The sequence below is a fragment of the Lobosporangium transversale genome, assembly GCF_002105155.1.
Source record: "Lobosporangium transversale strain NRRL 3116 chromosome Unknown BCR41scaffold_1, whole genome shotgun sequence".
NCBI lineage: Eukaryota > Fungi > Mortierellomycota > Mortierellomycetes > Mortierellales > Mortierellaceae > Lobosporangium > Lobosporangium transversale.
The window spans coordinates 1192541-1214171 of NW_019028979.1; the positions used below are offsets into that span (position 1 = coordinate 1192541).

Consider the following 21631-nt stretch of genomic DNA (forward strand, 5'->3'; position numbering starts at 1 on the left):
GTAATGGAATCAAGCGTGGCTTGGCGCAAAAATGGACATTTGTTACTGAGATCTGTCCCGCCCCTTCTCCTTGGAGAGTTTCCCCTTTTTTGTGTAGCGGTCTTTTATCTTTCATCGCTACGCGCCATCACCAAAGAAGCTTTTTAGCATTTCTCTCTTTCTCCCTCATCTACCTTCTTTTCTCTTTATTTTACTATTCTTTGAACTTCATCTTCCTCACTAATATATAGAAAGTGTATTACAGAGTATTATGTCCATGGCATCTACACCACGCTCTATTCCTCTGACTTGTTCAGGTCATACGCGTCCTGTTGTCGACTTGCAATTCTCTAGGGTCATGTCCGATGGTACCTACTATATGATCAGTGCATGCAAAGGTAAAGTCTCTTGTCTTTTTTAGATTTGGTTTCACAATCCCTTTTATGCACATGAGGTCGACTGCACAAAAGAACAATTAAACATTGAGCTTTTTTTTTTTTTTTTTTTTTTTTTTTTTCTTGACATTGTGGATTTGGTGCATCAACAGATGGCAATCCTATGCTCAGAGATGGACAAACAGGAGATTGGATCGGAACGTTTATCGGACACAAGGGTGCTGTTTGGAGCGCACGTATGAGTACTGATGTCACAAAGGCCGTTACCGCTTCTGCCGACTTTACAGCGTACGTGAAGGGAAAAGGATGGAATAAGCTTTCCCTTTTCTCCTTTTGGCCCCCGGAATATTAACAAGATGCTTCTTTTTCTTTTTCTTTTCTTTTCTTTTCTTTTCTTTTCTAATGTATTATGGATGATAGTAAGGTCTGGGACACATATACCGGTGAAACCTTGTACTCATTCCCTCATCAACATATTGTTCGCGGATGTGATTTCTCTGGTGATGGCACTCGTATTGTAACCGGTGGCATGGAAAAAAAGCTGAGGATTTTTGATCTCAACAAAGAAGATCTGACCGGCCAGCCATTCCTTGTATCAGAGGGCCATTCTCAAATGATCAGGAACGTCGTTTGGGATGGTGCACGGAACATGATTTTAAGCTCTGGAGATGATATGGAAATCAAGTAAGGACATACAAGCATGCCTTTGTTTTTTTATTTTTTTTATTATTATTATTATTATTATTATTATTATTATTATTATTTTATTTTCCTCTTTCTTATTGTTCCTGGATTCCTAGATTGGGAATATATTTGTTTGACATTTTAATTGTGATTTTTCTGCTATTGCTTCGTTAGAGTATGGGATCCTCGCTCTTTTAACCAGGTTCACTCTTGTAAGATGGATGGACCTATCGCCTCCATGGAATTATCGGCAGATGGACAATACATTACCTCTACCACTGGAAAATCAGTTTACTTCTGGGATGCTCAAACGTAATGATCTCATTTTCCCTATCTTCTTTGCAGGCTCCGATATGTCATTATTGTCACCCTGTGTTGAAAGTATCTTGGCTCGCTGACTTTTTAATATTCTATTATTATTTATTGCCAACGATGTCAACATCAGCTACACATTAAGAAAACACATTAAGACCGAATATGATGTCTCGGCTGTATCTTTGCATCCCAATCACACTCGGTTCGTTGCTGGAGGATCCTCAGATCTCTGGGTGCGTATTTATGATTTTGAATCAGGTCGTGAGCTCGAAGTCTATAAGGGACACCATGGTCCTGTTCACACCGTTAGCTATAGCCCCGATGGTGAATTATATGCAACAGGATCCGAAGATGGAACAATCCGCCTATGGCAGACAACACCTGGAAAGCGTTATGGTCTCTGGCAAGGAGATGGTAATGAGGATGCATAGACAAAATACCTTTTTTCACAAGTTAGAAAATAGTATCGCTCGCTCGACGCAAAGCTGGGGGAAAAAATATGAAACAATAATAAAAAGAAATTTGCAAGAACAATAACAGGGGTAAGAACGCTAGTTCTTGTATGGATTATGACAGTACATGTTTATTGTAAGTAATGTTCAGGCGATAACGAGAATCTGTAAAGTAGGACCTGTCCTGTTGAGAAAGCTTAATGAAAGGTCAATCCTGTACCTTTGTCTTTTATTTATCTTTCAGTGTGTTCAGTCCAGATGTTGCTCTATTTTTTTTTTTTTTTTTTTCTTATTTTATTGCCTCACTTTTACCACTGCTGATTATTTTCCAAAGCCGTTCTTGCTGTTGCCGTAGGAGCGCTTGCCGATATTGAAGGGGATATAGCGGTACTTGATCATATGCCTGATTTGACGCTTCATCGTCAAGGTGAATAGAATACAAAAGTAGATCAAAAGAATAGGCCAGAAAACAGGGATGTCAAATACACGGAAAAGCGTGCAGACAAATGCAACAATGATTGCTCTTGTGGCAGAGTGCCTATTGAAAGAAAAAGACGATTTCTTGTTTGTTAGTATCAAGCAAGTCAAATAAAAGCTTGATCATCCACCCTTCTTCTTGCGGATTCTTTCACTCTAATTAAACTTTGTGTAATATCCTGCCTACTTGAAGGCAATCTCCAATAATCCCCACGCACACTCCTCCTTGATCTTACATTGCCACGTTTGATTTTTTTTTTTTTTTTTTTGCTTTTGCATAATCTGTCGATTTGGGAGCCCAAACAAGGTCATCTTGTGTTCCCCTCTTTCCTGTTGTTGACACTCGTGCAGCATCTCTTCTTCAGATAGGGAAAACATGTTCTTATTAATGTCCCCAGATCTCACAACAATTGCAAGTTGTATTTTTTTTTTTTTTTTTTTTTTTTTTGTAACCTTCATTTCGCCCAATCGTCCTCGGATTTTTATCAAAAAAAAAAAAAAAAAAAAAAAAAAAAGGATAAAGGATAAATATTATTAAAAATAGTAATAAATAAACGTTACCAGAACTTGAACTCCGGCAATCTTCGAACAAAAGGTCTGAATTCTTCGTCGGATCTTGTGGGTAACATGGGGCCACCTTCCTCTACTTCATCAGCAGCCATGTCCATCTCAAGAGAAGGGTCGAACTTTGGTTGCAAGAAGGCCAAAAATAAGTTGAGCAGATAGATGCCTAGGGCATAGGTGACGATGTACCAGCCTTGTGCATAAATGACACGAATAAAGTAGATCAAAAGAACCACGCCCGTAAAAGCCCAACGTTCTGGAGTGTGAGGGGTCACCTTGTCGAGGATGATTTGGTAACGCTAATAATAGTAAGAGGAATTTCATTCGAAAGCCGAAGATTTATAACATCAGATAAGTAAAAATGAAGAAAGAAAAAAAGAAAAAAAGCTCTTCTTTGCTGCTCACTACGATTTGTTGACAATGAAAAAGTATTTTGTCCACTTTTGGGGGATCATGAAAAGAACGAAGAGAAAAGGATATTTGTTTTTTTTTTTTTTTTTTTTTTTTTTTTTTTTTTTTTTTTTTTCATTATCGACTTGATACTCTTTTCCTGATAAATGCCATGTAATAATCAATGGACCCTGGCTGGTGCCTGCCAGAGTGCGCCAAGACAAATAAAAATAAAAAGAATGTCCACAGCCCCTTTGTCATCTTTAAAGCAGATCCGTTTTTTGTCTCCTTCCTCGCCTTGATGTCCTGATGAGAGTCATCATTTGTTAGGCCAGATGTCCTGATGTAAATTTCATTCCGATATGCTCCTCATGTCCTGGTTGATGATGAATCTGATGAGAAGAAACACAACAAAAAGAACACATCATCTCATAATAGTTTTTTTTTTTTTTTTTTTTTTTTTTTTTTTTTCTTATTCTGTGCTCTCCCCTTTATATTTTGTATGCTAATGACAAGAAAGGAAAGTAGGAGAGAAAAAAAAAAAAAAAAAAAAAAGATGAATTTGGCTTACCTGCTCGATGGCCGACTTTTGGGCCCAAAAAGTATTGGCTTCCTCTGGTGGATCAGTATTCATTTTTCTTTTCTTGAAAGGAGTATTAGATTAATAGATCCCTTGTCCTGTAGTCTACAGAGTAAAGAGAAAGAGAAAGAGAAAGAGAGAGAGAGAGAGAGAGAGAGTATATGTATTGGAGGGGGAAGAGAAATTAAGTGGAAATCTGCCTGACTTGAAATAGTCGTAGTCGTAGTTAATAGTAGTAAGGAAGAGCCGAAAGATGTTGTTCTAAAGAAAGGGCCGATTAATAAAAAAAAGAAAAGTTGTTCATGGGAAGAACAAGAAATATGAAAGTATATATTAATAGCTTGTCAATGTCAAATAAAAAAAGAAAGTCATGTATTTGTTGCATCTTTACATCAACAAACCAAAATATTACAAAAGAAAAAAAAAAAAAAAAAAAAAAAAAAAAAAAGGTAAATGATGGAGTTGAAAGGGCTGATCTGATTAGAATGACAATGGAGATGATTAGGAGAAAAAGAATATTAAAAAAAAAAAAAAAAAAAACATGCGATACGCTGGTGGTTTGATATGTATTAAAGATCCCCCATTTTTTGTTGTCGGAGCAGTCCGACGATCGAACCAAAAGCAATAGCCAAACTCCGTGGGGGAGAAGAAAAAGAGCTCATGCAATATTAGATCCTTGGATCCTTCCCCCAGAAGAAAGTGCCACGTTGAAGGAAAGACAACAACACGCCATATTCCCTTCTTTTTAATAATAGATACTGTATCTTCATCAACTTGTTACCTTGCATCCCCATTCGTTTATATACATTTATATACATGAGTATTGATGTTTATATGAAAAGGAATCTTCTCACGAAGAAGAAGATACGTCATCATTTTTTTTTTTTTATTGCACCTTTTTTTATACAAATAAAAAGTAGAGCGGAGAAGAGAGGAGAGGAAAGGACAAGCTTTGCTTTCCTTTTTTTTTCTTTTTTTTTCTTTTTTTTTTTTTTTCCCTACTACTATTTTGTCACAGGAAGGAATGTGGATCACATAAAGATCCTTTGACCTATTTGATTTGAATAAGCTCAACCTCAAAGATCAAGTCAGACTTGGGAGGAATAACATCTGGGATTCCATTTTCTCCATATGCATAGTCATAAGTGATGTTCAAGATGGCCTTCTCGCCCAGAGACATCTGAGGAACACCTTCTTCCCAACCACGGATAACGCGACCTACACCGATGGGGGTCTCGAAGGGCTTATTGCGGTCGTGAGAAGAGTCAAACTTGGTTCCGTTTGTAAGGGTACCAGTGTAATGCATGACGACTGTCTGACCACGGGTGGGGAAGGTCTTGCCATCGCCGGGTGAAAGGGTGGTCTTGGTAACGCCCATGTTGATGATGATACTTGAGAATGAAGAGAAAAAAAATAAAATGATGAGGAAAAAAAAAAAAAAAAAAAAAAAAAAAAAAAGGTCAAGGGTCCCTTATCATTGCACAAATCAGTGACGCGAAGAAAAGAATGCTTACAATCTAGTGTACATGTACATGTACATGTACAGTACACACTAGACATGGTGTGGCTTGTTTGTACACCTGTCGCGCGATAGGTCGCGACTTTGTGGGGCGAATGTCTGGTCCGTAGAAAACAGCCGCGCACTGGCTATTTATCAGGGGAAGGCTCTTTTTTTTTTTTTTCTCATCTAATCAACTTTTACTTGTACAATTTTTCTCTCACCCTTCTCTCTTCCTTCCACATCTTCTCTCGTCTCTCTACTATCTTTCATTCTTTCTCTTTTCCTCTCTTTCTCTCTCTCTCAAAAATAAAGACTAACCTTGACGATCTATCAACCCTAATCTCAGTTAAAATAAAATGGCAGACGTGTCAAAGGATTTCAGAGCAACATTCGACCCTGAAAAACAAAGTAAGAGCATATAGTGAAAGCCTTGTCAACCTTGGGGGGTTTTTATTATTATTTATTTATTCCAGAATTAGTGAACAAATGTGATGGATGTGTATTATATCATTGTTGTTTAACAATTTTTAAAATAAAACTTTTTTTTTTATTCTTTGTTTTTGAAAGGCATCGAGAACGAGCTTGCCAACTTGGACAAGGTTCCTGTGGGTGAAAGACAGCAAAAGATCGATAGCCTTGTCCAACGCATTCACGCGTTAGAGAAATCAATCACTGCAAACATTGGAGTAATCTCACCCTTTGATGCCCGTGTTTGCCTGGAGGTAAAATACCCGTATTCAATTTGTTTATTATTGTTATTGCAGTTATTTTCCCTTTTTTTTTTTTTTTTTTTTTTTTTAACACATTTTACCCTTCGTTTGAAAATAAAAAATAAAAATAAAAATAATCAGGCTGTCAGTTCTCTTTCCACGACACTAAGCCAACTGCGCGTTCAATTGATCCCCAAGCCAAAATTCACGTTCAAGTCACGGAAGGCTATATCTCCTTCAACCTTAGCCGTATCCGAGTCTGTCTCAGCCAAGGACTCCTCCAAGTCACAAACTTCTCATGTGGACGAGTCAATGTTTATGAAATTTGAGAATCGTACCAATGAGCATCTTTACATCGGCACCCTATTACAACAACAACAGCAGCAACAATCCAATTCAATGGAAGAAGTTTATCTGGGAGGACTTCCTGTTACTACAGAAAACAAAGCTTTGAATGCTGATAGCAGTGCTGCAGAAACAACGGAGGAGCAAAAGCCAAAGGATGTCGCCTTGACGAACTTGACTGATTGCACCATCAACTTGTTGCATGATAACACACCTTTGGGAGCTATCCATATCCGTAATTTGAAGCGATGTACCCTGGTCATTCCGCCAGTCTCTGGAAGTATCCTTCTGCACGATTGTGAAGGATGTGTTCTCATTGGAGCATGTCATCAGGTATGTTGATTTACCTCTATCCATAATATGCTTTACCAGACTGGATATCAATCGCTGAAATGTTAATTTTTTTTTTTTTTTTTACATAGTCACGCATGCATACTTCAACTGACATGGATATCTATCTCCATGTTACCAGCGAGCCTATTATTGAGGATTGCACCAATATGCGCTTCGCTCCTTACCCATATCATGATCTCTTCCCTACTAGTGTCGCACCGGTCCACGATATTGGCGCTACTGCTGCAACGACCTTTTCACCTGAATCTGGTGATCCAAGACTCAATCGTTTGTTTGAGTTAGCCAAATTGAATCCTCAAGTCAATTATTTTGATCGTGTCAAAGACTTTAATTGGTTGCGACAGCAAAAGTCACCCAACTGGCGTGTGGTTGACTCGAGTGAGATCAAAGAAGGAGTTGCTCCTTTGGTTCTTATCAAGGATGAGTTGGCAGAACATCAGTTGCAGCAACAACTGCGACAACAACAACAAGGACTTAGGCTCAAACGTTTTCCTGTGGTTGCGGTGTGACAACGACAGCATTACTTGACCATCATAAGCAACTTTATGCAATGGAGAGGAAGCTTGAAAAGAAGACAAGCTGAAGAGAGTGGTGATGTGCCTTTATTTATTCGGGAGAACAAGCGTCCTTGTTATTAGAAACAGAATATAAAAAAAAAAAAAAAAAAAAAAAGTTGTGCAATTAAGGTATACAAAAGATGGTTGAGAGAGAGGGGAGGTTTGGCTAGCCATAATAGAACTTTTTTCTGGATGATGTGCAAGTGGTTTTCACTAAAAGATCTCGAACTCAAGCTATCAACGATCATCGTTATAAAAAAAAAATGCATGTGTGAGCCAACGTAAAAAAAAAAAAAAAAAAAAAAAAAGAGCTGTTCTATTTTTCCGTAATAGACACAAACATTCAAAAAAAAAAAAATAAAAAAAATAAAAAAAGACTTACGTAGATCATCCCCACTTTTTGTGGGTCTCGAAGATGCATTCTCGCAGGATGGTAGATTTGTCTATTTTCCTGTTCAATAAATTCCTCCATTCTCCGGATGGCACGTTGGTAATGTGTTCCAAAGCAATGTTTGGCAGTATATGCTGTCAGGCAGTCCAGTAATGTATCTAGACAGTTAAGCATCGATTGTTCTGCATCCCGCATGCATTCATTGATTCCTTCTACAGTCTTCTTAAACTGTTGAATTGAGATCTTTTTTGTTCCCAAATTTTTTTTACAAAATTAGATGTATGATTAGGTTACTTTTTCGTGATAACAGACAAGTATAAAAAATAAGCGGGGAGACCCTTTTTTTTTTTTACCCGTCCAACAAATTCTTCAGGGAACTGCTCATTGTCAAATCGCGTGGCCTGGTCTGCCAGATTATGGTCTCGGTCTACCCGGACAATACATCGGGGGATCCCTGTAGGTGGTTCTGACAGACGCTGGTAATCAGCACTCTGGTGTTGCTGTTGCTGTTGTTGTTGTTGATGACTATTATTTGCCTCCGTCTCTGTTGAGTGATTCTGGGCTCCTCCTGGTGAAAGAGGAGATGGTAACCGAGGTTGATACTTTGGTTGCTGTGTAGTAATATTTTTTGGTAAAGACGGCAATTCTTTAGTTTTTATGGACTGATTCATTATCCCCGTTGTTGTTGATCCTGTCCCTGACCCTGTCCCTGTCCCTGTCCCTGACCTTGACCTTGACCTTGACCCTGCTTCTACTTCTCCTTCTGCTTCTGCTGTAGCTGCAGATATAATTATTGTACGGCCTTGATAGGAACTCGCGGTTATTGGAGATTCTGTACTACTTCTGTTACTATTAGTATTTCTATTGTTTTCATTATTATTAATGTGAAGCATCGATAGAGGGATGGATGTTGAGAAAGAAGAGTCTTTTGATGGCTGCGGCTCTGAAGGTGGTTGCCATTGTGAAGGTAATGCTGTGTTCATAATGATTTCTTTTATTTTGTATTTTATTCAACTTGATGTGTGAGACAATGTGTTGAGTGGTAATGTTGTTAGATGTTTTATGCGTATATGCTGCGATGATGGAGCTTTATTTTTTTTTTTTATTATTATTATTTTTTGTAATGAATGAACAAAGTCATCAAGGCGTGGAGTTTGCCATTGCCTAAAGTTGGGAGGTTGATTGTATGAATGAAGTTGTCAACAAGTTTTACAGCAAGTCTTATACGTAAAAAAAAAAAAAAAGAAAAAGAAAAAGTATGAAGGAGACAAAATAAAAAAAAAATAAAAAAAAAAAAAAAAAAAAGCTTTTGGTCCACTTTGTCCATAAAACTTTATAGTGTGTGATAAACAGGCCTGTTAAAAACCATTTGTGCTCGAGCTAATTGGGCAAGGTCCAAATGAAATATTGTTCATGTACCGCGGTAACAAGATCGCAGATTTAATAGCAATGATGAAAAGATAGACGGCATTTGTGACCAATTGCCAGCCTTAGTTCAGAAGCCAAGGAAACGTGAAAGCAAGGTGAGATACAAGTAGAACTGGGACCCAGAAACAAAAAAAAAATTTTTTTGAAGGAAGAGAACATTGCGAATGATGTCGTCGGGACTTTTGCAGCCATTCTGTGATAATCAACCATTTCACTTTTACTGCAGAGCCAGTTTAGTAAATTTTTACAGTAGCTCAGTTGTAAACTTCCTATTTGGCACATGACTATGTCGATCACGACGCGAACAGGATCTAAATGGCCACTGGTTTGCTAGACAGGTAATAATAACAGCTCAAAGTCGAAGTAGCCGCTTTGGTTTTTTCTTTCTTTATTCCTAATTGGTTTGTCCAATGTGACCGAGCTTTTCTTATTCTGGGAATCACTTTGCGTCCATTACGTACAAGCGTAACCGTTTCAGTATACATCTTCTTCCTGTCGAACTGCATCTCCTGATCGATACTTCTTTTTCTTTTTTATTATCCCAATCTTCCAGAAGTAACGATGTCTCTTCATTTTACTCTTCTCCATGTCTGCTCTAACATCAACTATTTATCGACCCAAACTCAATAGTTCGGTCCAAACTAATGGATGCAACAAAAATCAACAGCGAATTCGCTTGAGCTCACAACCACTACAGCCGGAACTACAGTCACAGGTCTCCGAGACCAAGACTATCCTCGCATACCATACTCTGACCTCGTTATCTTTTACTCATATTCAATTCTCTCCGTCCAAAAGGTTTTCTAAATTTTTCGCCTTTATATCCCTCTCTCCTTGGGGAATTCTATGTGGGAATCTGGCCATTATCCTTGCGATGCGAGATCTAGTGCCCCTCATCGTGTTTCTAGGACAAGTCTTGAATGAAAGTGTCAATCGATTTCTAAAGAAGATTAAGCAAGGTCGACCCACAGGTAAAAAAAAAAAAAAAAAAAAAAAAAAACTTACTTTTTATTTTTGCCTTCAAAGAATACCTTGGAGCTGGATACGGAATGCCTTCAAGCCATGCACAATTTATGGGTTACTTTGCATCTAGCATTACCATCCTAATGTACCAAAGGTAAAAAAACCTAACAAAAAATCATGCCATGTCAAAGCAAATGCAAATAAAATAAACTTTTGTTGATCTTTCTTGTCTTAATCCATTTTCATAAAGAGGGACGGCACCGGACGCTATTTTTCCACACATTACTGCTGGCTTCATAATCATCTGGGCTCTTTTGGTTATCTACTCTCGGTAAGGTTCTGCTTTTTCGTAACAGTTGCATTCCAACATCTTATTGCCTTTTTTTTGAGTTATTGTTAGGCCCATAATACTCATTTTTTTATTATGTTAATGTCTATAACATTGAATACCAAGTGCCCATCTTTATTATCATACCTGGCAGCAGGTCGTCGTAGGAGCAATCTGTGGAATTATATTTGCGCTGATGTACTTTTCCTTCATCAATAATGTATTACGCCCTTGTGGTTTCTTTGACTGGATTGTGGATCATCCATGGTCTCAGCAACTGTACATTCGTGATACAGATGCCATCTCAGACCGAGCTTTGTCTGACTGGGAGACATGGCGGCAGCTTCGCATGCACAAACACCGCTAATAAAAAACTATTAGCTAAACATTGATCCTAAATTAAAATAAAAGACAGGTTCTCTTTTACTCTCCTGAATGAATGAAATTTCTTTACATGACACACAGGCTTCCAACTTTTCAGCGGACAGCCCGCCAAATGTTACTTGGTGCCGCAAAACTTTTGATTTTACATTCCTCTCAGTTACAATCGCATGTTTTTTTTTTTTTTTTTTTTTTATTATTATTGTTATTAGGGATATTTAAAAGAGAAAATTATGGAAATATATTACAAATCTGTTGGAGGGAATAGGAAATTGTTGCAAAAGCTTTTTGTGAGTCCTACTTTAGGCGCTAGACTTCAAACCAACAGCAACAGCAATGTTGTTGATGAGAGTAGCGGGTGCAAGGGTAGAGAGGAACCCTTGGGTTGTGGCCGCCTCCTGGACCTTAAGAGCCTCCTTCTCTTTTTTGGTCAATTCGAGACCAACGAGCTCATGGTCAAACTCTTGGAAGATGTCAATGTTTCTAATAAAGGCCTGGCAGGACTCCTGTACAATTTGCTTATGGGTCTCTTCATCGACTTCGACCTGGTTGAGACGGATACGGTACTGTTCCTTGAACTCGTTCTTGTCCTCAATCTCATCAAAGTTATAGAAGGCAACACCCTTACCCTCGGGCAGGTCGTTGTACTTTTGGAGCTTCTTGGCCAAGATCTGTCCACCAGACAAATCACCAAGATAACGAACATAAGCATGAGCGATCAAGAGCTCAGGCTTGGTGGTGCTACAGCGGTTGATGGCATCAATGTAAGCCTGCTGAGCAGGGGAGATGGGAGTAAGCATGTCACGCCACTCAGGACCATTGAAGAATTCGAGATCCTCCTCTAGAGCTGCCTTGCGAGAAAGCTCCTTGGGGAAGTAGATGAGTTGGATATTGGCATTATCCTTATTATCATTAAGGGCCTTCTCAAGAGCACTGGAACATAATTATGAAATAACTTTAATCAATAAAAGGTGTTTTTCGCGTTTTTACCATGATGATAAAATAGAATTGTTTCTTTTTTACTCACGTGTAGACATGGTACAGAGAGATGAGGAAGCGACCATAGATAGCAGGAGAAAGCTCACCCTTGAAAAAGTACTTGATGAACTTGGAGCGCTCAGCTTCAGCATGGACAGTCTTGGTACCCTCTTTGAGATCAACAGCGAGAAGAGCCATCTTGTATGTAGTTGCTACTAGAATGATATAAAAAAAAAAAGTGTAAGTTTTTGAGTTTGCATGAGCTGTGAAATGCAACCTCATTCGTCAGGAATGACAAGAGCTAGCACCTACGGTGGTGGTGTATATGTTGAGGTGGAGGTGGGAGAAGATATTAAGGCAAAGGATGGGGGGGGGATGTGTGTTATGAGTAAAGTAAGAAAAAAAATAAAAAATAAAAAAAAAATAAAAAAAAGCTGGAGTGAGGAGGTCTTTATATATTATTTCAGAAGCAGCCAAAAGGTATGTACTTCTGAAAAGAAGCCATGGTAATTGTTGTGGTGGCGGACGTGAGCAAGAGTAAGAGAGCCTGGGCTAACTGACAAATGGCGTCTTTTTTTTTTTTTTTTTTTTTTTTTTGATTTTGAGTTTGTGTTTGTATTCAATCCAATTCAGTCCATCTTGTCAAACTATCGAATCTGATAACAAAATCTTTTATGGCCCTCCGTCTATCCCCGCAAACTCACATTCTGAATTCCTTTCTCCTACTCAGTCTTCGCCCTCTTGTCCTCTGAAACTTACTCACGGCACACCCAAAAAGAATAAAAAAAAAATACGACGCGGTCTTGTCTCATTCCAGTCAGGTTGACAGTAATGAGTTATACATCATGCCTCTCTTCAAGACTCTCTCGTTTCTTCATGACCAAACAAAGGTTCTGAATATATTTAATGTTGAGCTCAACATATTGACAATTAGTCATGCGTTGCTTGTTTATGGCTGACTGAGTTAGTCTTGATAGAAAATTGGAAAGAAACAAAGACGATGGCGACAGTCATGCATGGAGCTCCAAAAAAAAAAAAAAAATAAATAAAAATGGACACTAAATTATATATATTTGGTCAAGAGAATGCAAAAAAATCTCCGATTGGCTGATTTTCCACGTACACAGAGACTTCTTGTCACGTATTACTCTAGTTAAACGCGCGCCTTCCCTATTATTCATACTTGTCCTCTTGATTCAATTACTATTAATACCAAAGAAAAAGAATAAATGTAAAAGAAAAAACTGTTCATTCTCATTCTTCATCGATAAACATATATGCAAAAAAAAAAAGTATGGCGCCAATGTTATGCCTGACTCTGGACCCAGGAAGGAGAAGGACCCGAATCGTTGTTTTGCCACGTAAACGCATGTTCATCTGTTCGACAAAAGGAATACCGAAGAAACATTGATGTGTACAAGCCGTGCTAGTGCACTTCTGTACTGCCATAGTTGGTATGCTTTTTCGTCTAGCAATCCTAGGCACTGAGGGCTTTTTTTTTTTGCTTTTTTACACAACATTAATGTACATTTCCTTCTCACATTGCATGTCCCTCAGGTGAAACAGACAAAGAGTGAATGGAACGACTAGTGTATTCCAATTAGAAGACCAAGGCTATTTTTACGGTCTTTCAGTGCTTGATGGCCAGGACACAACCTCCAATACGAATAAATTTGGGCGCTGCCTTCCTTTATGCACGTGACCCAATCTGTAGGAAATGCGAAAACAAAAAAAAATATTCATTTTTCGTCCAGCTGTGTGGTCTTTGCAAAAAAAATTGACGATGCACGTGCAGGTCACCCCGTGGGAAGAAAAAGGCAACTGTGCCTATTCTAAGACAATAGAAATGAAGCTGCCTGTTCATTACGCGACCCATACATAATAGCTTGAGACTATTTGCTTCTTGATGTAATTACTTAGTTAGCTTCACACACATTGTCATCAAAAATTATCTCGGCTAACCGCTTACTGCCATAACAGGATACTCCTTCACCCAATATTTTACAATGTCTTTAACCGAATCTTGAAAAAGATCTGGATTCGTTCTTCTAATTTCCCTTGCATAGTATTTAACGGTTTTTATTTACACTCAAGCTGATACCACGAACAAGGTGCAATGCATTACAAATTGATTACATTCATATCCAGTCTGCTTAAAAAAGTTTTTATTGCCAAGAGATGAAATGAACAAAAGCAATGTAGGTATTGGGGGTATGAAGCCAAGCTGACACTTTAAAGAGAGAGAAGTGTTATCAGCTCTGATGACAAGTTGAAACGATTTATGACAGAAAATAAATATGAGCACAAATGAGAATTAAATATTTCTTTGGGGAAGGGGCAGGAAGGGTCTATGTCTTGGCATACACATGGAGACATTCTCCACATGTGTATGTAAAGTAAGGGCCAGCAGGAGTCCATTAGCCAAGGGTTGCGCATGATCGTCAGAAAGGTTCCTCTGGAAACAAGCCACGGTGCGAGTCTAACATTTATAAAGAACATCGGTTTCATATTATATCATCAAAACCTTTTCTCTTTAACCTAGGGTAGCCGATTAACTCTACCCCAAAGCCTTTTGCTCTTTCAACCTTTTTTTTCCCCCTCTTCTATTGCTCTTCTCTTTCCCGCAAAGTATACAAATATATTCATGCATCACTTCTACTAGAGATCAACTTTACTTGCGAACCAAGGAAAAGGAATACCCCCCTTTTTTTCTTTTTTCTTTTCTCTTCTATTCAGTTCCTGAATTCTATCCTATTACCATCCAAAACTCACCAGAAATATACTATAAGTAGCAACTATGGATGATGCCTGGGAGAACTTTCTCGAGGCCATTGCCGGACTCTTGTCTAAGGCATTGACAGATAAGGAAACAGAGAAGGTCATCGCCGGATTTAACAATTTTCAGCAGCGGTTGCAAAGACTAAGCAGGTATATGTCAACGCTTTTAAAATTTGAGAACAAAACAAAAAAGAGGCGGACTCGAGCAGAATCAATATTAAAAAAAAAGGCAGCATTTACATCTGTCATCTAATGGACAATAAACTCATTTCATCTTGCAACATTCATTCATCTCAATTAGTCATAATCTCCGAAGGCTCCATCTGGAGATTACAGAGAACGAAAAGCAAATCAATAAATGCAAACATGAGGGCAAGACATGTACCCAGAATGTTACAAGAGGCTTCTTCAAGACCTGGGCCATTGGCTATGTGGCCAAGTACCTGATTGCAGTCTTGCCTGCACTCTTGACAGGCAAAGCTTTTAAGAAGTAAGTGTTTCTCTTATCTATCTTTCAATAGTTACATTGGGCGAAAATTGGGGGGAAACACGGAATGGTTTCACAGTTCACCATTCCTTCCGATTCTGATGCAGCTGGATGCTGTGGGTACCAGAGCGGGTAAATGGTCATTGTTTTTGACTATTGTGAGACCAATGTGTCACTTGCACCAATCGGCAAGGTCTAATTTGATATAACCAATAAGACGGACTATGGGGAATAGTTGGTGGCAAACTGTTACCAATGATATCAGAGACAGCGGGACAACTCTTCCATCTGGACTAAGGGGAGCTATCAACAATTCAGACGAATATCTGGACACTGTACGTGTGGGTCAATCTCAAAGGACACGTGTTGAAGATGGAATCGGATCGGATGGCATTTCTATTGCCGGTACGCACTGGGAGTGATGTGAATAGAGATCAAGTCTATCCATTTCTAGATGAATTACCGAAAACAATTTTTACCTTTTTTTACTCCGTATTCTGTTTGTCTCATTCACATGCAAAGCAGATTTTCATTCTTAGTTCCTGACATATGCTCATCACATCTTTTGTAGTCATCGCTGTGATGCTGTCGACGCGTTCGCACCCGCCACTCTTTTATTTTTATTTTTTTTCTCACGTTTTCTGATGACTATCGTACGCCTTTGCATCTAACCTATATCGAAACATTCATTAAATCGATGTTAGTCCGAATATCCTCAAGAAAAGTGGCGGAAGTGACACTATACGCTTTGCATTCTTCCTCTCATCATTCATATCAACCTATAAGGGTGTGCTCTGCACTATGCGCCAATTCAGGCCTGATCACGAAGGAGATCGACTCAATGCATTTGTGGCAGGGTCCGTCGCAGGACTGACATTGACATTGGACAAGAACAAGAGCCGCAGGACTGCGCTTACTTTATATATTTTCACAAGATCGATCCAATTTGGATCAAGCTATGCCATGAAAAAGTGGGCAGAATACCGTGACGCCAAACGATCTCGAAATCGTCTTGCTCTTAGAGATGCGGTAGAGCGATCGGGAGAGAAGCAGGAGTTGATCACTAGAAACGGGTGGGATGATATCCTTGCAAAAGTTATGACTGTTTCTGCTGCAACGATTCTGATGTCGTTGACAGCTTCTGTGAACTTGTATTCGTGTGTGATCGAGCCCGAGGCGCTCCCACGGTCGTACTGGAACTTTTTAATGCAACATTCTGGATTGCCACAGAAGTTTGGACCTATGTTCCCACCACTTATGGAGACTTTCAAGGCGCAATACAATATTCTCAAAGAGTTGCCTGGCGGAATGGAGAACGTAGGAATTCCAAAAGGCATATCATCTAGGGATTTCGTGGCAGAGAACATGTCTCCAAACATTGCAACCTTGATCCCGGCTCATCTGCATCACGATTTCCAGCTCTGCGCTCTATTGCATCCGCTAACGCCGTGTTCCGCACATGCCTTAGACGTGATCACGGGCGAATTCGGACGAGCCCTCAAGATGTATGGAACACTCAATTTTGTAAGTTCATAATTATAGGCAAAAATTAGCTGTCTATTCAAATGCAGTTCCATCTTGGTCTAGATTATTGTTTATGTTGCAACATCAAAGATGTTCACGCTTTGCTCTTTTATTTTTTTATCGTAATAGATCGTAACCCTTGTCTTCCAGCATAAGAAGCTGGCCACTCAACCTAAGGAAGTTGCTCACCGCTATGTCAAGTCAACCCTGCGATCTTGCTTATTCTTAACTACCTATGTCTTGGCCGCCTTTTACGTCCCATGCCTTATGCGCAAGATTTTCAAGAAGGAGTTTCTTGGCACGTAAGTTGCCTTGGTGTTTTATTACACGTGTGTATTTTGCTACTAGTTGTACTCGTGTCATCTCATGTACAGTGCATACTTGCTATTGTTCATCCCCTGTTAGTTACCTCGTCAATGGTCTTATTGCAGGATTGGCTGTCTTGATAGAGGCCCCTGGTCGTCAGATGGAATTAGCACTTTACTGTTTGCCTCGTGCTCTTGAAACCGCCTGGAATTTATTGTTGAAACGTGGTCTTGTACGCAACATCTCTCATGGTGATATTGCATTGTTCAGTGCCTCCATGGGTGTTATGATGAGCCTGTATCAGAACGACCCAAGTGTGATCAACAAGCACTATCTTACAGTCCTGACTCGCGTGTTTGGACGTAATTAGAGAAGAGTAGTGGAGATAGAGAGTAATAGAGGCTTCTATAGACCTTTAACCCATAGTTGGATTGTCTTTACATGAAAAGGAGACTCCCAATGAAACAATCGCAGGACAAACCACTCGTTTCGAACATTACAAAGGACGAGAGTCTTTTTTTTTTTTAGATCAGCATGACAAAGCCACAAAGCGATCCCGTGCTTGGGACATCATTGCTTTTTAGTGTAATAAAAAAAAGTTCCATGTACATTATCATCAAGTAGTACCATCAAACCTGCGGAAGCATTCAACAGAATCGCCTTGAAAGCTAGAAGCCATGTCGACCACCACTACACAGCCCTGGAAGTTTGATTTTACATCCGTCGATGCTTCATAGTATGAAACCCTGGAAATTCCCAGTTTGTTATTCTCCGTCTTATTTTTATTCAAGATGAGATGAGAATGTCAGGAATGGGCATATTCTCAGTCATCATCAATCTTGTTTAACCTCGGTCGGTCATGCTCTAACATCAGGAGTTTTGCCGCGGTTTTACTTATTAAAAAAAAAAAAAAAAAATTAGTACCAAGACCAGCATTGCAGACCCACCAGGATATATTGGCTCAAAAGATGTTGCGTCGCGTGGACACGTATGTGATCTTTATTCTTGCTTTTATTCCAAATTATGATCCAAATCGACAAACAAAAATCACTCATTTGTTTGAATTTACCTTTGTCGAAAAAAAAAAATAGAAAGCAGCAAAGAGGAGCGAAATGGATCAAGAACTGTTGAAAGTCAAGGTAAACGAATAATTGATTGTCACAGAGCTGTTAATCTCACAGGATTAGATTAATTCAATGCACTGCCTCTATCTTAAAATTTTGGCAACGGATTTTATTTTTTTCTTCTTTCTTCTAAATTATCACTTCATTGTTTCCTATAGAAAGCATGGGATGTCGCATTGGCTCCAGGCAAGAGGTACACATGTAGTTGTAATGTGGCAGTGGAAGAGCATTAGGTTTTTCTATCCTTCGACTTTTTATGACTAATGCTGATAATAAACTTTTTCTTCTTTTTCCCTACAATGCCTCAGCCTTCCTATGCAGGCATTCATGCTTTGGATGTCTGGTAATAGTGTTCAGATCTTTTCTGTTGCTATCACGGCTATGTTGATGTTCTCACCTATTAGAGCACTTATGAGCATGTCGCAAGGTTAGTTGAACTATAAGCCAGGAAGGAAAAAAAAAAAAAAAAAAAAAAAAAAAAAAGAGCGCCATGTTAAAATTGTTCAAGTTAAAGGGTGGATTAACTAATCGAAATATATTGTTTTTCTTGTTACTACTTTAGTTTTTGAGAGATATGAAACTGTTTCACCAGTCAAGGTTAGCTTCATGGACAGTAAATTGGCGTTTCCGAAAATGACATTTGTGGCAATGCAGATCCTCACTATCTTATTGGGAATGTGGAAGTTGAACTCTATGGGACTTTTGCCTACATCTCATTCGGATTGGTTAGCCTTTTTGGATCCTAAGACGCCACTTGAGTATACAGCATAGTCCTAAAATAAAAATAAAAATAAAAACAAAGACCTTTCGTTTCTCCGTTCTAGACTATCGAATGCTCGTGTACGATTATAAATAATGAAGGAGCGCGTAAACAAATTCCTCTTCGCGATGTATGTATCTCTACGCGAGTTTACATTTTAACGATTATCTATGAATGAGATCCAGGTACTGCTTATAAATAGCTAATGACGTTATCCCAGATTGAAATCATGGAAAGAAGCAAAGACTGCGGGTAAAAAGAAATCCCTAAGTTAGACAACTCCATTGATCTTCTCTGCCAAGAAGGAAGCATGGTTTTTACATAAAATAAAGTTTTTTTTCTGAGGAGAGGCTGAGAAAAAATTTTTGACAACATGAGGCGCGGCGCCAAGCCATGATGCGATTACGACTTTTACGAAGCACAGACCTGAGTATGCATGAGCTTATTCCAAAGAAGAAAGGGATTCATAGCGAAGTGCGTTTGAGTATAAAAGGAGCTCCCTTCCCATCCTTCTTTCATTATCAACTCATCATCTCAACAATACAAATTTTAACAACAACAACAACAACAACAAGAACTTGGCTACTAACTTAACAACAACAGTAATAGCAATAACAACAACAAGTACTAAAATGTCTTCTTCTCAGTTCATTGCTTTCTTTGGTGCCACAGGCGGTTGCACAAACGCTTGTCTCGTTCATACCTTGAATGCAGGCTTCCACGCCACAGCACTGGCTCGCACACCCTCTAAATTGATCGATATGCTTCACGGTCAAGGTATCAGCCAGGCAACCATTGATGCGCAGCTGACTATCATCAAGGGCGATATCTCCGATATTGCCGCTATCAAGAGCGTCCTACTTTCTAATAAGGACAACAGCAACCCCGTCCTTGCTTCACAAATCATCTCCGGCATCGGCGGAACCCCTCAATTGCAAAGATCCCTCAAGAAGCCTGTAACCATTGATAATCCTGAAATCTGTGCCACCGCCACCAAGAACGTCATACAGGTTCTTCAGCAAATCTATACTGAATTCCCAACCACGATATCGCAACAGCAAAAGCCTGTGATTACTGTCATTTCAACTACAGGGGTCTCAGATGTAAAGGAAGATGTACCCTTTGGTTTCCAGTTCCTTTATCATGTTCTTTTGGCGGATCCACATAAGGACAAGAAGGTGATGGAAAAGCTCATTACTGAAAACACCCAAGAATCCGATGCCTCAAAGCGAGTCTTCCGAGGAGCGATCATTGTGCGGCCAAGTCTCCTGACGGGTGACCACAGTGTCAAGGGAGGCAAAGGGTGGAAAAAGCTGAAGACGGGCCAGGAAGAGAAGCCTGCAGTCGGCTATACGGTCCACAGAGCCGATGTTGGGCAGTGGATATTTGAACAAGTCGTCAAGACTGGAGGCGAGAGCTACCTGGGACAGAGGATCACTCTTACAAATTGATAAAAGAACTCGCTGGGTGCATAATCACGCTTTAATCATTTCTCTATCTCTGTAACAATATTATGTCAATAACTGCCTTAAAAATAAATTTCATAAACTATAAATTTGACTTTTAAGCTTTTTATCGCTCGCACTCATCTGTCAAGTCCATCTCTACTAACTCAAATGACCATTCCCCTCTTCCCGCTGAGGGAGTTTGAGTAGCCTTCCGTTCTCCCTTAAAAACAGAGAATTACCGGATATTATGATCAATCACTATGAATGTATACATTCAACGGCTTCGCCTATCTTATCCATCAAGGGACACCAGCTATTAGGAAGACAAAGATAGGAAGGACCTATAACAGAGTAGACTATGGAAGGATAAATTGGCTGTTGAAGGAATGGTGATTGTTCTGTATAGGCGGAGCTCACAACTAGCCCATATAGGACGCATCTGATTGGCAGGAGCATTGAACAGAAGGTTGTACATGAATTCATTGTTTAATAAAACATTACAGGACATGATCGCAATTACACCGGGGAACAGCCTTGATGTAGAAAACATTGCCAAATTGAAGACATTAGCTATATAATGATGAGGCATGGCATTTCATTACTAATCATGCTATGACGGCCATGTAGGATTGTGCGCGAGTCCATTTCTTCATCCATCATGTGTCAAAGAAAACTCTAGGAGGCTCTTGTCCAATCCATCCGAACAAGAGCATGATTTAAAGCGAGGTAGTAAATCACAGATGGAGTCATTGAAACAACATTGGTAGCAAGGTTGACAAGGCGATGGAAAATGATGTAAAGAAAGATGGTGAGTGAACAACAGGAGGTACGGTAGGCACATTGGAAGATCCTCAACAGACGGCACCTTTCTATCGAAATCAAGTAGGACAGAAAAGAGATAGAGTCGAATGTAAAATTAAAGGCAAAGGTAAGGCTGGAGCTAATGAAAATTTTTAGACAAACAAGTAGTAACTATGGAGCAGAAGTAAGTGAGAATAAGATCTGGGAACACACATCACATCCATGGGGTATTTATTCAAATTCATATCAAAGTATAACTATAAGTTTGTCTACGGGTACCATAAAGAGAGTAACCATGGGGTGTGTTTTTATGATATACAACCGTTAGTATATATTATCTTGTGTATAAAATATATTATATTTTTACATGGGATTTTATGTAACACGTGTACTGTGAAATATGCAACAGCTAATACAGGAACAAATGGTGGACTCTTTTCTAACACCCTAACGCCCTTTAGAGCTTGCTCGAAAAACAAAGTCCTGTGCTCATAGATCATAAATAAAGGACTAGGAACTCTTGGGTAAGCTACAAGGACGCATTCAGATGCAACATCTTTTTTCCGCCCATGCCATGTCTCTATGCTCTTCCAACCATAACAGCATTAATCGTACTCAAGTTGTATCATAC

General features: G+C 39.2%; 10 protein-coding genes across 10 annotated transcripts; 6 read left to right on the forward strand and 4 right to left on the reverse strand.

Annotated features, from left to right (window-relative positions):
* The first annotated feature begins 85 nt into the window (after nt 1-85).
* On the forward strand, nt 86-1905 carry BCR41DRAFT_344334 (WD40-repeat-containing domain protein). The gene is made up of 5 exons (XM_022022483.1): nt 86-377; nt 527-662; nt 795-1058; nt 1233-1370; nt 1504-1905. The coding sequence occupies exons 1-5, from the start codon at nt 251-253 to the stop codon at nt 1802-1804; spliced, it is 966 nt and encodes a 321-aa protein (XP_021886622.1). The 5' UTR covers nt 86-250; the 3' UTR covers nt 1805-1905.
* A 216-nt stretch (nt 1906-2121) lies between these two features.
* BCR41DRAFT_344336 (retrieval of early ER protein Rer1) lies at nt 2122-4262 on the reverse strand. The gene is made up of 3 exons (XM_022022484.1): nt 3828-4262; nt 2864-3165; nt 2122-2363 (listed from the first exon to the last, which is right to left on the reverse strand). Exons 1-3 carry the CDS (start codon nt 3888-3890, stop codon nt 2147-2149), a joined length of 582 nt encoding a protein of 193 aa, XP_021886623.1. The 5' UTR covers nt 3891-4262; the 3' UTR covers nt 2122-2146.
* A 558-nt stretch (nt 4263-4820) lies between these two features.
* BCR41DRAFT_344337 (peptidyl-prolyl isomerase) lies at nt 4821-5272 on the reverse strand. Its single transcript, XM_022022485.1, has one exon. It carries the CDS (start codon nt 5212-5214, stop codon nt 4888-4890), a length of 327 nt encoding a protein of 108 aa, XP_021886624.1. The 5' UTR covers nt 5215-5272; the 3' UTR covers nt 4821-4887.
* A 233-nt stretch (nt 5273-5505) lies between these two features.
* BCR41DRAFT_382849 (tubulin binding cofactor C-domain-containing protein) lies at nt 5506-7395 on the forward strand. The gene is made up of 4 exons (XM_022027388.1): nt 5506-5745; nt 5905-6059; nt 6189-6725; nt 6815-7395. The coding sequence occupies exons 1-4, from the start codon at nt 5694-5696 to the stop codon at nt 7253-7255; spliced, it is 1185 nt and encodes a 394-aa protein (XP_021886625.1). The 5' UTR covers nt 5506-5693; the 3' UTR covers nt 7256-7395.
* A 26-nt stretch (nt 7396-7421) lies between these two features.
* On the reverse strand, nt 7422-8788 carry BCR41DRAFT_418044 (Golgin subfamily A member 7/ERF4 family-domain-containing protein). Its single transcript, XM_022029572.1, has 3 exons — nt 8048-8788; nt 7686-7937; nt 7422-7537 (listed from the first exon to the last, which is right to left on the reverse strand). Exons 1-3 carry the CDS (start codon nt 8675-8677, stop codon nt 7517-7519), a joined length of 903 nt encoding a protein of 300 aa, XP_021886626.1. The 5' UTR covers nt 8678-8788; the 3' UTR covers nt 7422-7516.
* Nucleotides 8789-9708: 920 nt separating this feature from the next.
* BCR41DRAFT_418045 (hypothetical protein) lies at nt 9709-10812 on the forward strand (the record flags this gene model as incomplete). The annotated part of the gene is made up of 4 exons (XM_022029573.1): nt 9709-10093; nt 10149-10239; nt 10336-10416; nt 10540-10812. The coding sequence occupies 4 exons, from the start codon at nt 9709-9711 to the stop codon at nt 10778-10780; spliced, it is 798 nt and encodes a 265-aa protein (XP_021886627.1). The 3' UTR covers nt 10781-10812.
* A 284-nt stretch (nt 10813-11096) lies between these two features.
* On the reverse strand, nt 11097-11970 carry BCR41DRAFT_418046 (hypothetical protein; the record flags this gene model as incomplete). The annotated part of the gene is made up of 2 exons (XM_022029574.1): nt 11097-11727; nt 11822-11970. The coding sequence occupies 2 exons, from the start codon at nt 11968-11970 to the stop codon at nt 11097-11099; spliced, it is 780 nt and encodes a 259-aa protein (XP_021886628.1).
* Nucleotides 11971-14303: 2333 nt separating this feature from the next.
* On the forward strand, nt 14304-17414 carry BCR41DRAFT_344342 (hypothetical protein). The gene is made up of 5 exons (XM_022022486.1): nt 14304-14700; nt 14852-15040; nt 15742-16561; nt 16691-16863; nt 16967-17414. The coding sequence occupies exons 1-5, from the start codon at nt 14570-14572 to the stop codon at nt 17235-17237; spliced, it is 1584 nt and encodes a 527-aa protein (XP_021886629.1). The 5' UTR covers nt 14304-14569; the 3' UTR covers nt 17238-17414.
* A 58-nt stretch (nt 17415-17472) lies between these two features.
* BCR41DRAFT_344345 (hypothetical protein) lies at nt 17473-18808 on the forward strand. The gene is made up of 6 exons (XM_022022487.1): nt 17473-17603; nt 17789-17855; nt 17959-18006; nt 18150-18184; nt 18300-18418; nt 18554-18808. The coding sequence occupies exons 1-6, from the start codon at nt 17545-17547 to the stop codon at nt 18760-18762; spliced, it is 537 nt and encodes a 178-aa protein (XP_021886630.1). The 5' UTR covers nt 17473-17544; the 3' UTR covers nt 18763-18808.
* Nucleotides 18809-19282: 474 nt separating this feature from the next.
* Nucleotides 19283-20280, forward strand: BCR41DRAFT_344346 (hypothetical protein). Its single transcript, XM_022022488.1, has one exon. It carries the CDS (start codon nt 19384-19386, stop codon nt 20200-20202), a length of 819 nt encoding a protein of 272 aa, XP_021886631.1. The 5' UTR covers nt 19283-19383; the 3' UTR covers nt 20203-20280.
* The last annotated feature ends 1351 nt before the right edge of the window (nt 20281-21631 follow it).

Coding starts and splice junctions, on each gene's coding strand:
- BCR41DRAFT_344346 (XM_022022488.1), top strand. CDS start 19,384: ATGTCTTCTTCTCAGTTCATTGCTTTCTTTGGTGCCACAGGCGGTTGC.
- BCR41DRAFT_418044 (XM_022029572.1), bottom strand. CDS start 8,677: ATGAACACAGCATTACCTTCACAATGGCAACCACCTTCAGAGCCGCAG. Junction 7,938..8,047: donor CTGAAGAATTTGTTGGACGG/GTAAAAAAAAAA, acceptor GGAACAAAAAAG/ATCTCAATTCAACAGTTTAA. Junction 7,538..7,685: donor AAAAAGTGGGGATGATCTAC/GTAAGTCTTTTT, acceptor GATCGTTGATAG/CTTGAGTTCGAGATCTTTTA.
- BCR41DRAFT_344336 (XM_022022484.1), bottom strand. CDS start 3,890: ATGAATACTGATCCACCAGAGGAAGCCAATACTTTTTGGGCCCAAAAG. Junction 3,166..3,827: donor AAAAGTCGGCCATCGAGCAG/GTAAGCCAAATT, acceptor TACTATTATTAG/CGTTACCAAATCATCCTCGA. Junction 2,364..2,863: donor TTGCCGGAGTTCAAGTTCTG/GTAACGTTTATT, acceptor TTCTTTCAATAG/GCACTCTGCCACAAGAGCAA.
- BCR41DRAFT_344334 (XM_022022483.1), top strand. CDS start 251: ATGTCCATGGCATCTACACCACGCTCTATTCCTCTGACTTGTTCAGGT. Junction 378..526: donor TATGATCAGTGCATGCAAAG/GTAAAGTCTCTT, acceptor GTGCATCAACAG/ATGGCAATCCTATGCTCAGA. Junction 663..794: donor GCTTCTGCCGACTTTACAGC/GTACGTGAAGGG, acceptor TATGGATGATAG/TAAGGTCTGGGACACATATA.
- BCR41DRAFT_344342 (XM_022022486.1), top strand. CDS start 14,570: ATGGATGATGCCTGGGAGAACTTTCTCGAGGCCATTGCCGGACTCTTG. Junction 14,701..14,851: donor CGGTTGCAAAGACTAAGCAG/GTATATGTCAAC, acceptor CATCTCAATTAG/TCATAATCTCCGAAGGCTCC. Junction 16,562..16,690: donor TGTATGGAACACTCAATTTT/GTAAGTTCATAA, acceptor TTATCGTAATAG/ATCGTAACCCTTGTCTTCCA.
- BCR41DRAFT_344337 (XM_022022485.1), bottom strand. CDS start 5,214: ATGGGCGTTACCAAGACCACCCTTTCACCCGGCGATGGCAAGACCTTC.
- BCR41DRAFT_382849 (XM_022027388.1), top strand. CDS start 5,694: ATGGCAGACGTGTCAAAGGATTTCAGAGCAACATTCGACCCTGAAAAA. Junction 5,746..5,904: donor ATTCGACCCTGAAAAACAAA/GTAAGAGCATAT, acceptor TGTTTTTGAAAG/GCATCGAGAACGAGCTTGCC. Junction 6,726..6,814: donor TCATTGGAGCATGTCATCAG/GTATGTTGATTT, acceptor TTTTTTACATAG/TCACGCATGCATACTTCAAC.
- BCR41DRAFT_344345 (XM_022022487.1), top strand. CDS start 17,545: ATGTCGACCACCACTACACAGCCCTGGAAGTTTGATTTTACATCCGTC. Junction 17,604..17,788: donor ACATCCGTCGATGCTTCATA/GTATGAAACCCT, acceptor AAAAAAAATTAG/TACCAAGACCAGCATTGCAG. Junction 18,185..18,299: donor GCATTGGCTCCAGGCAAGAG/GTACACATGTAG, acceptor ACAATGCCTCAG/CCTTCCTATGCAGGCATTCA.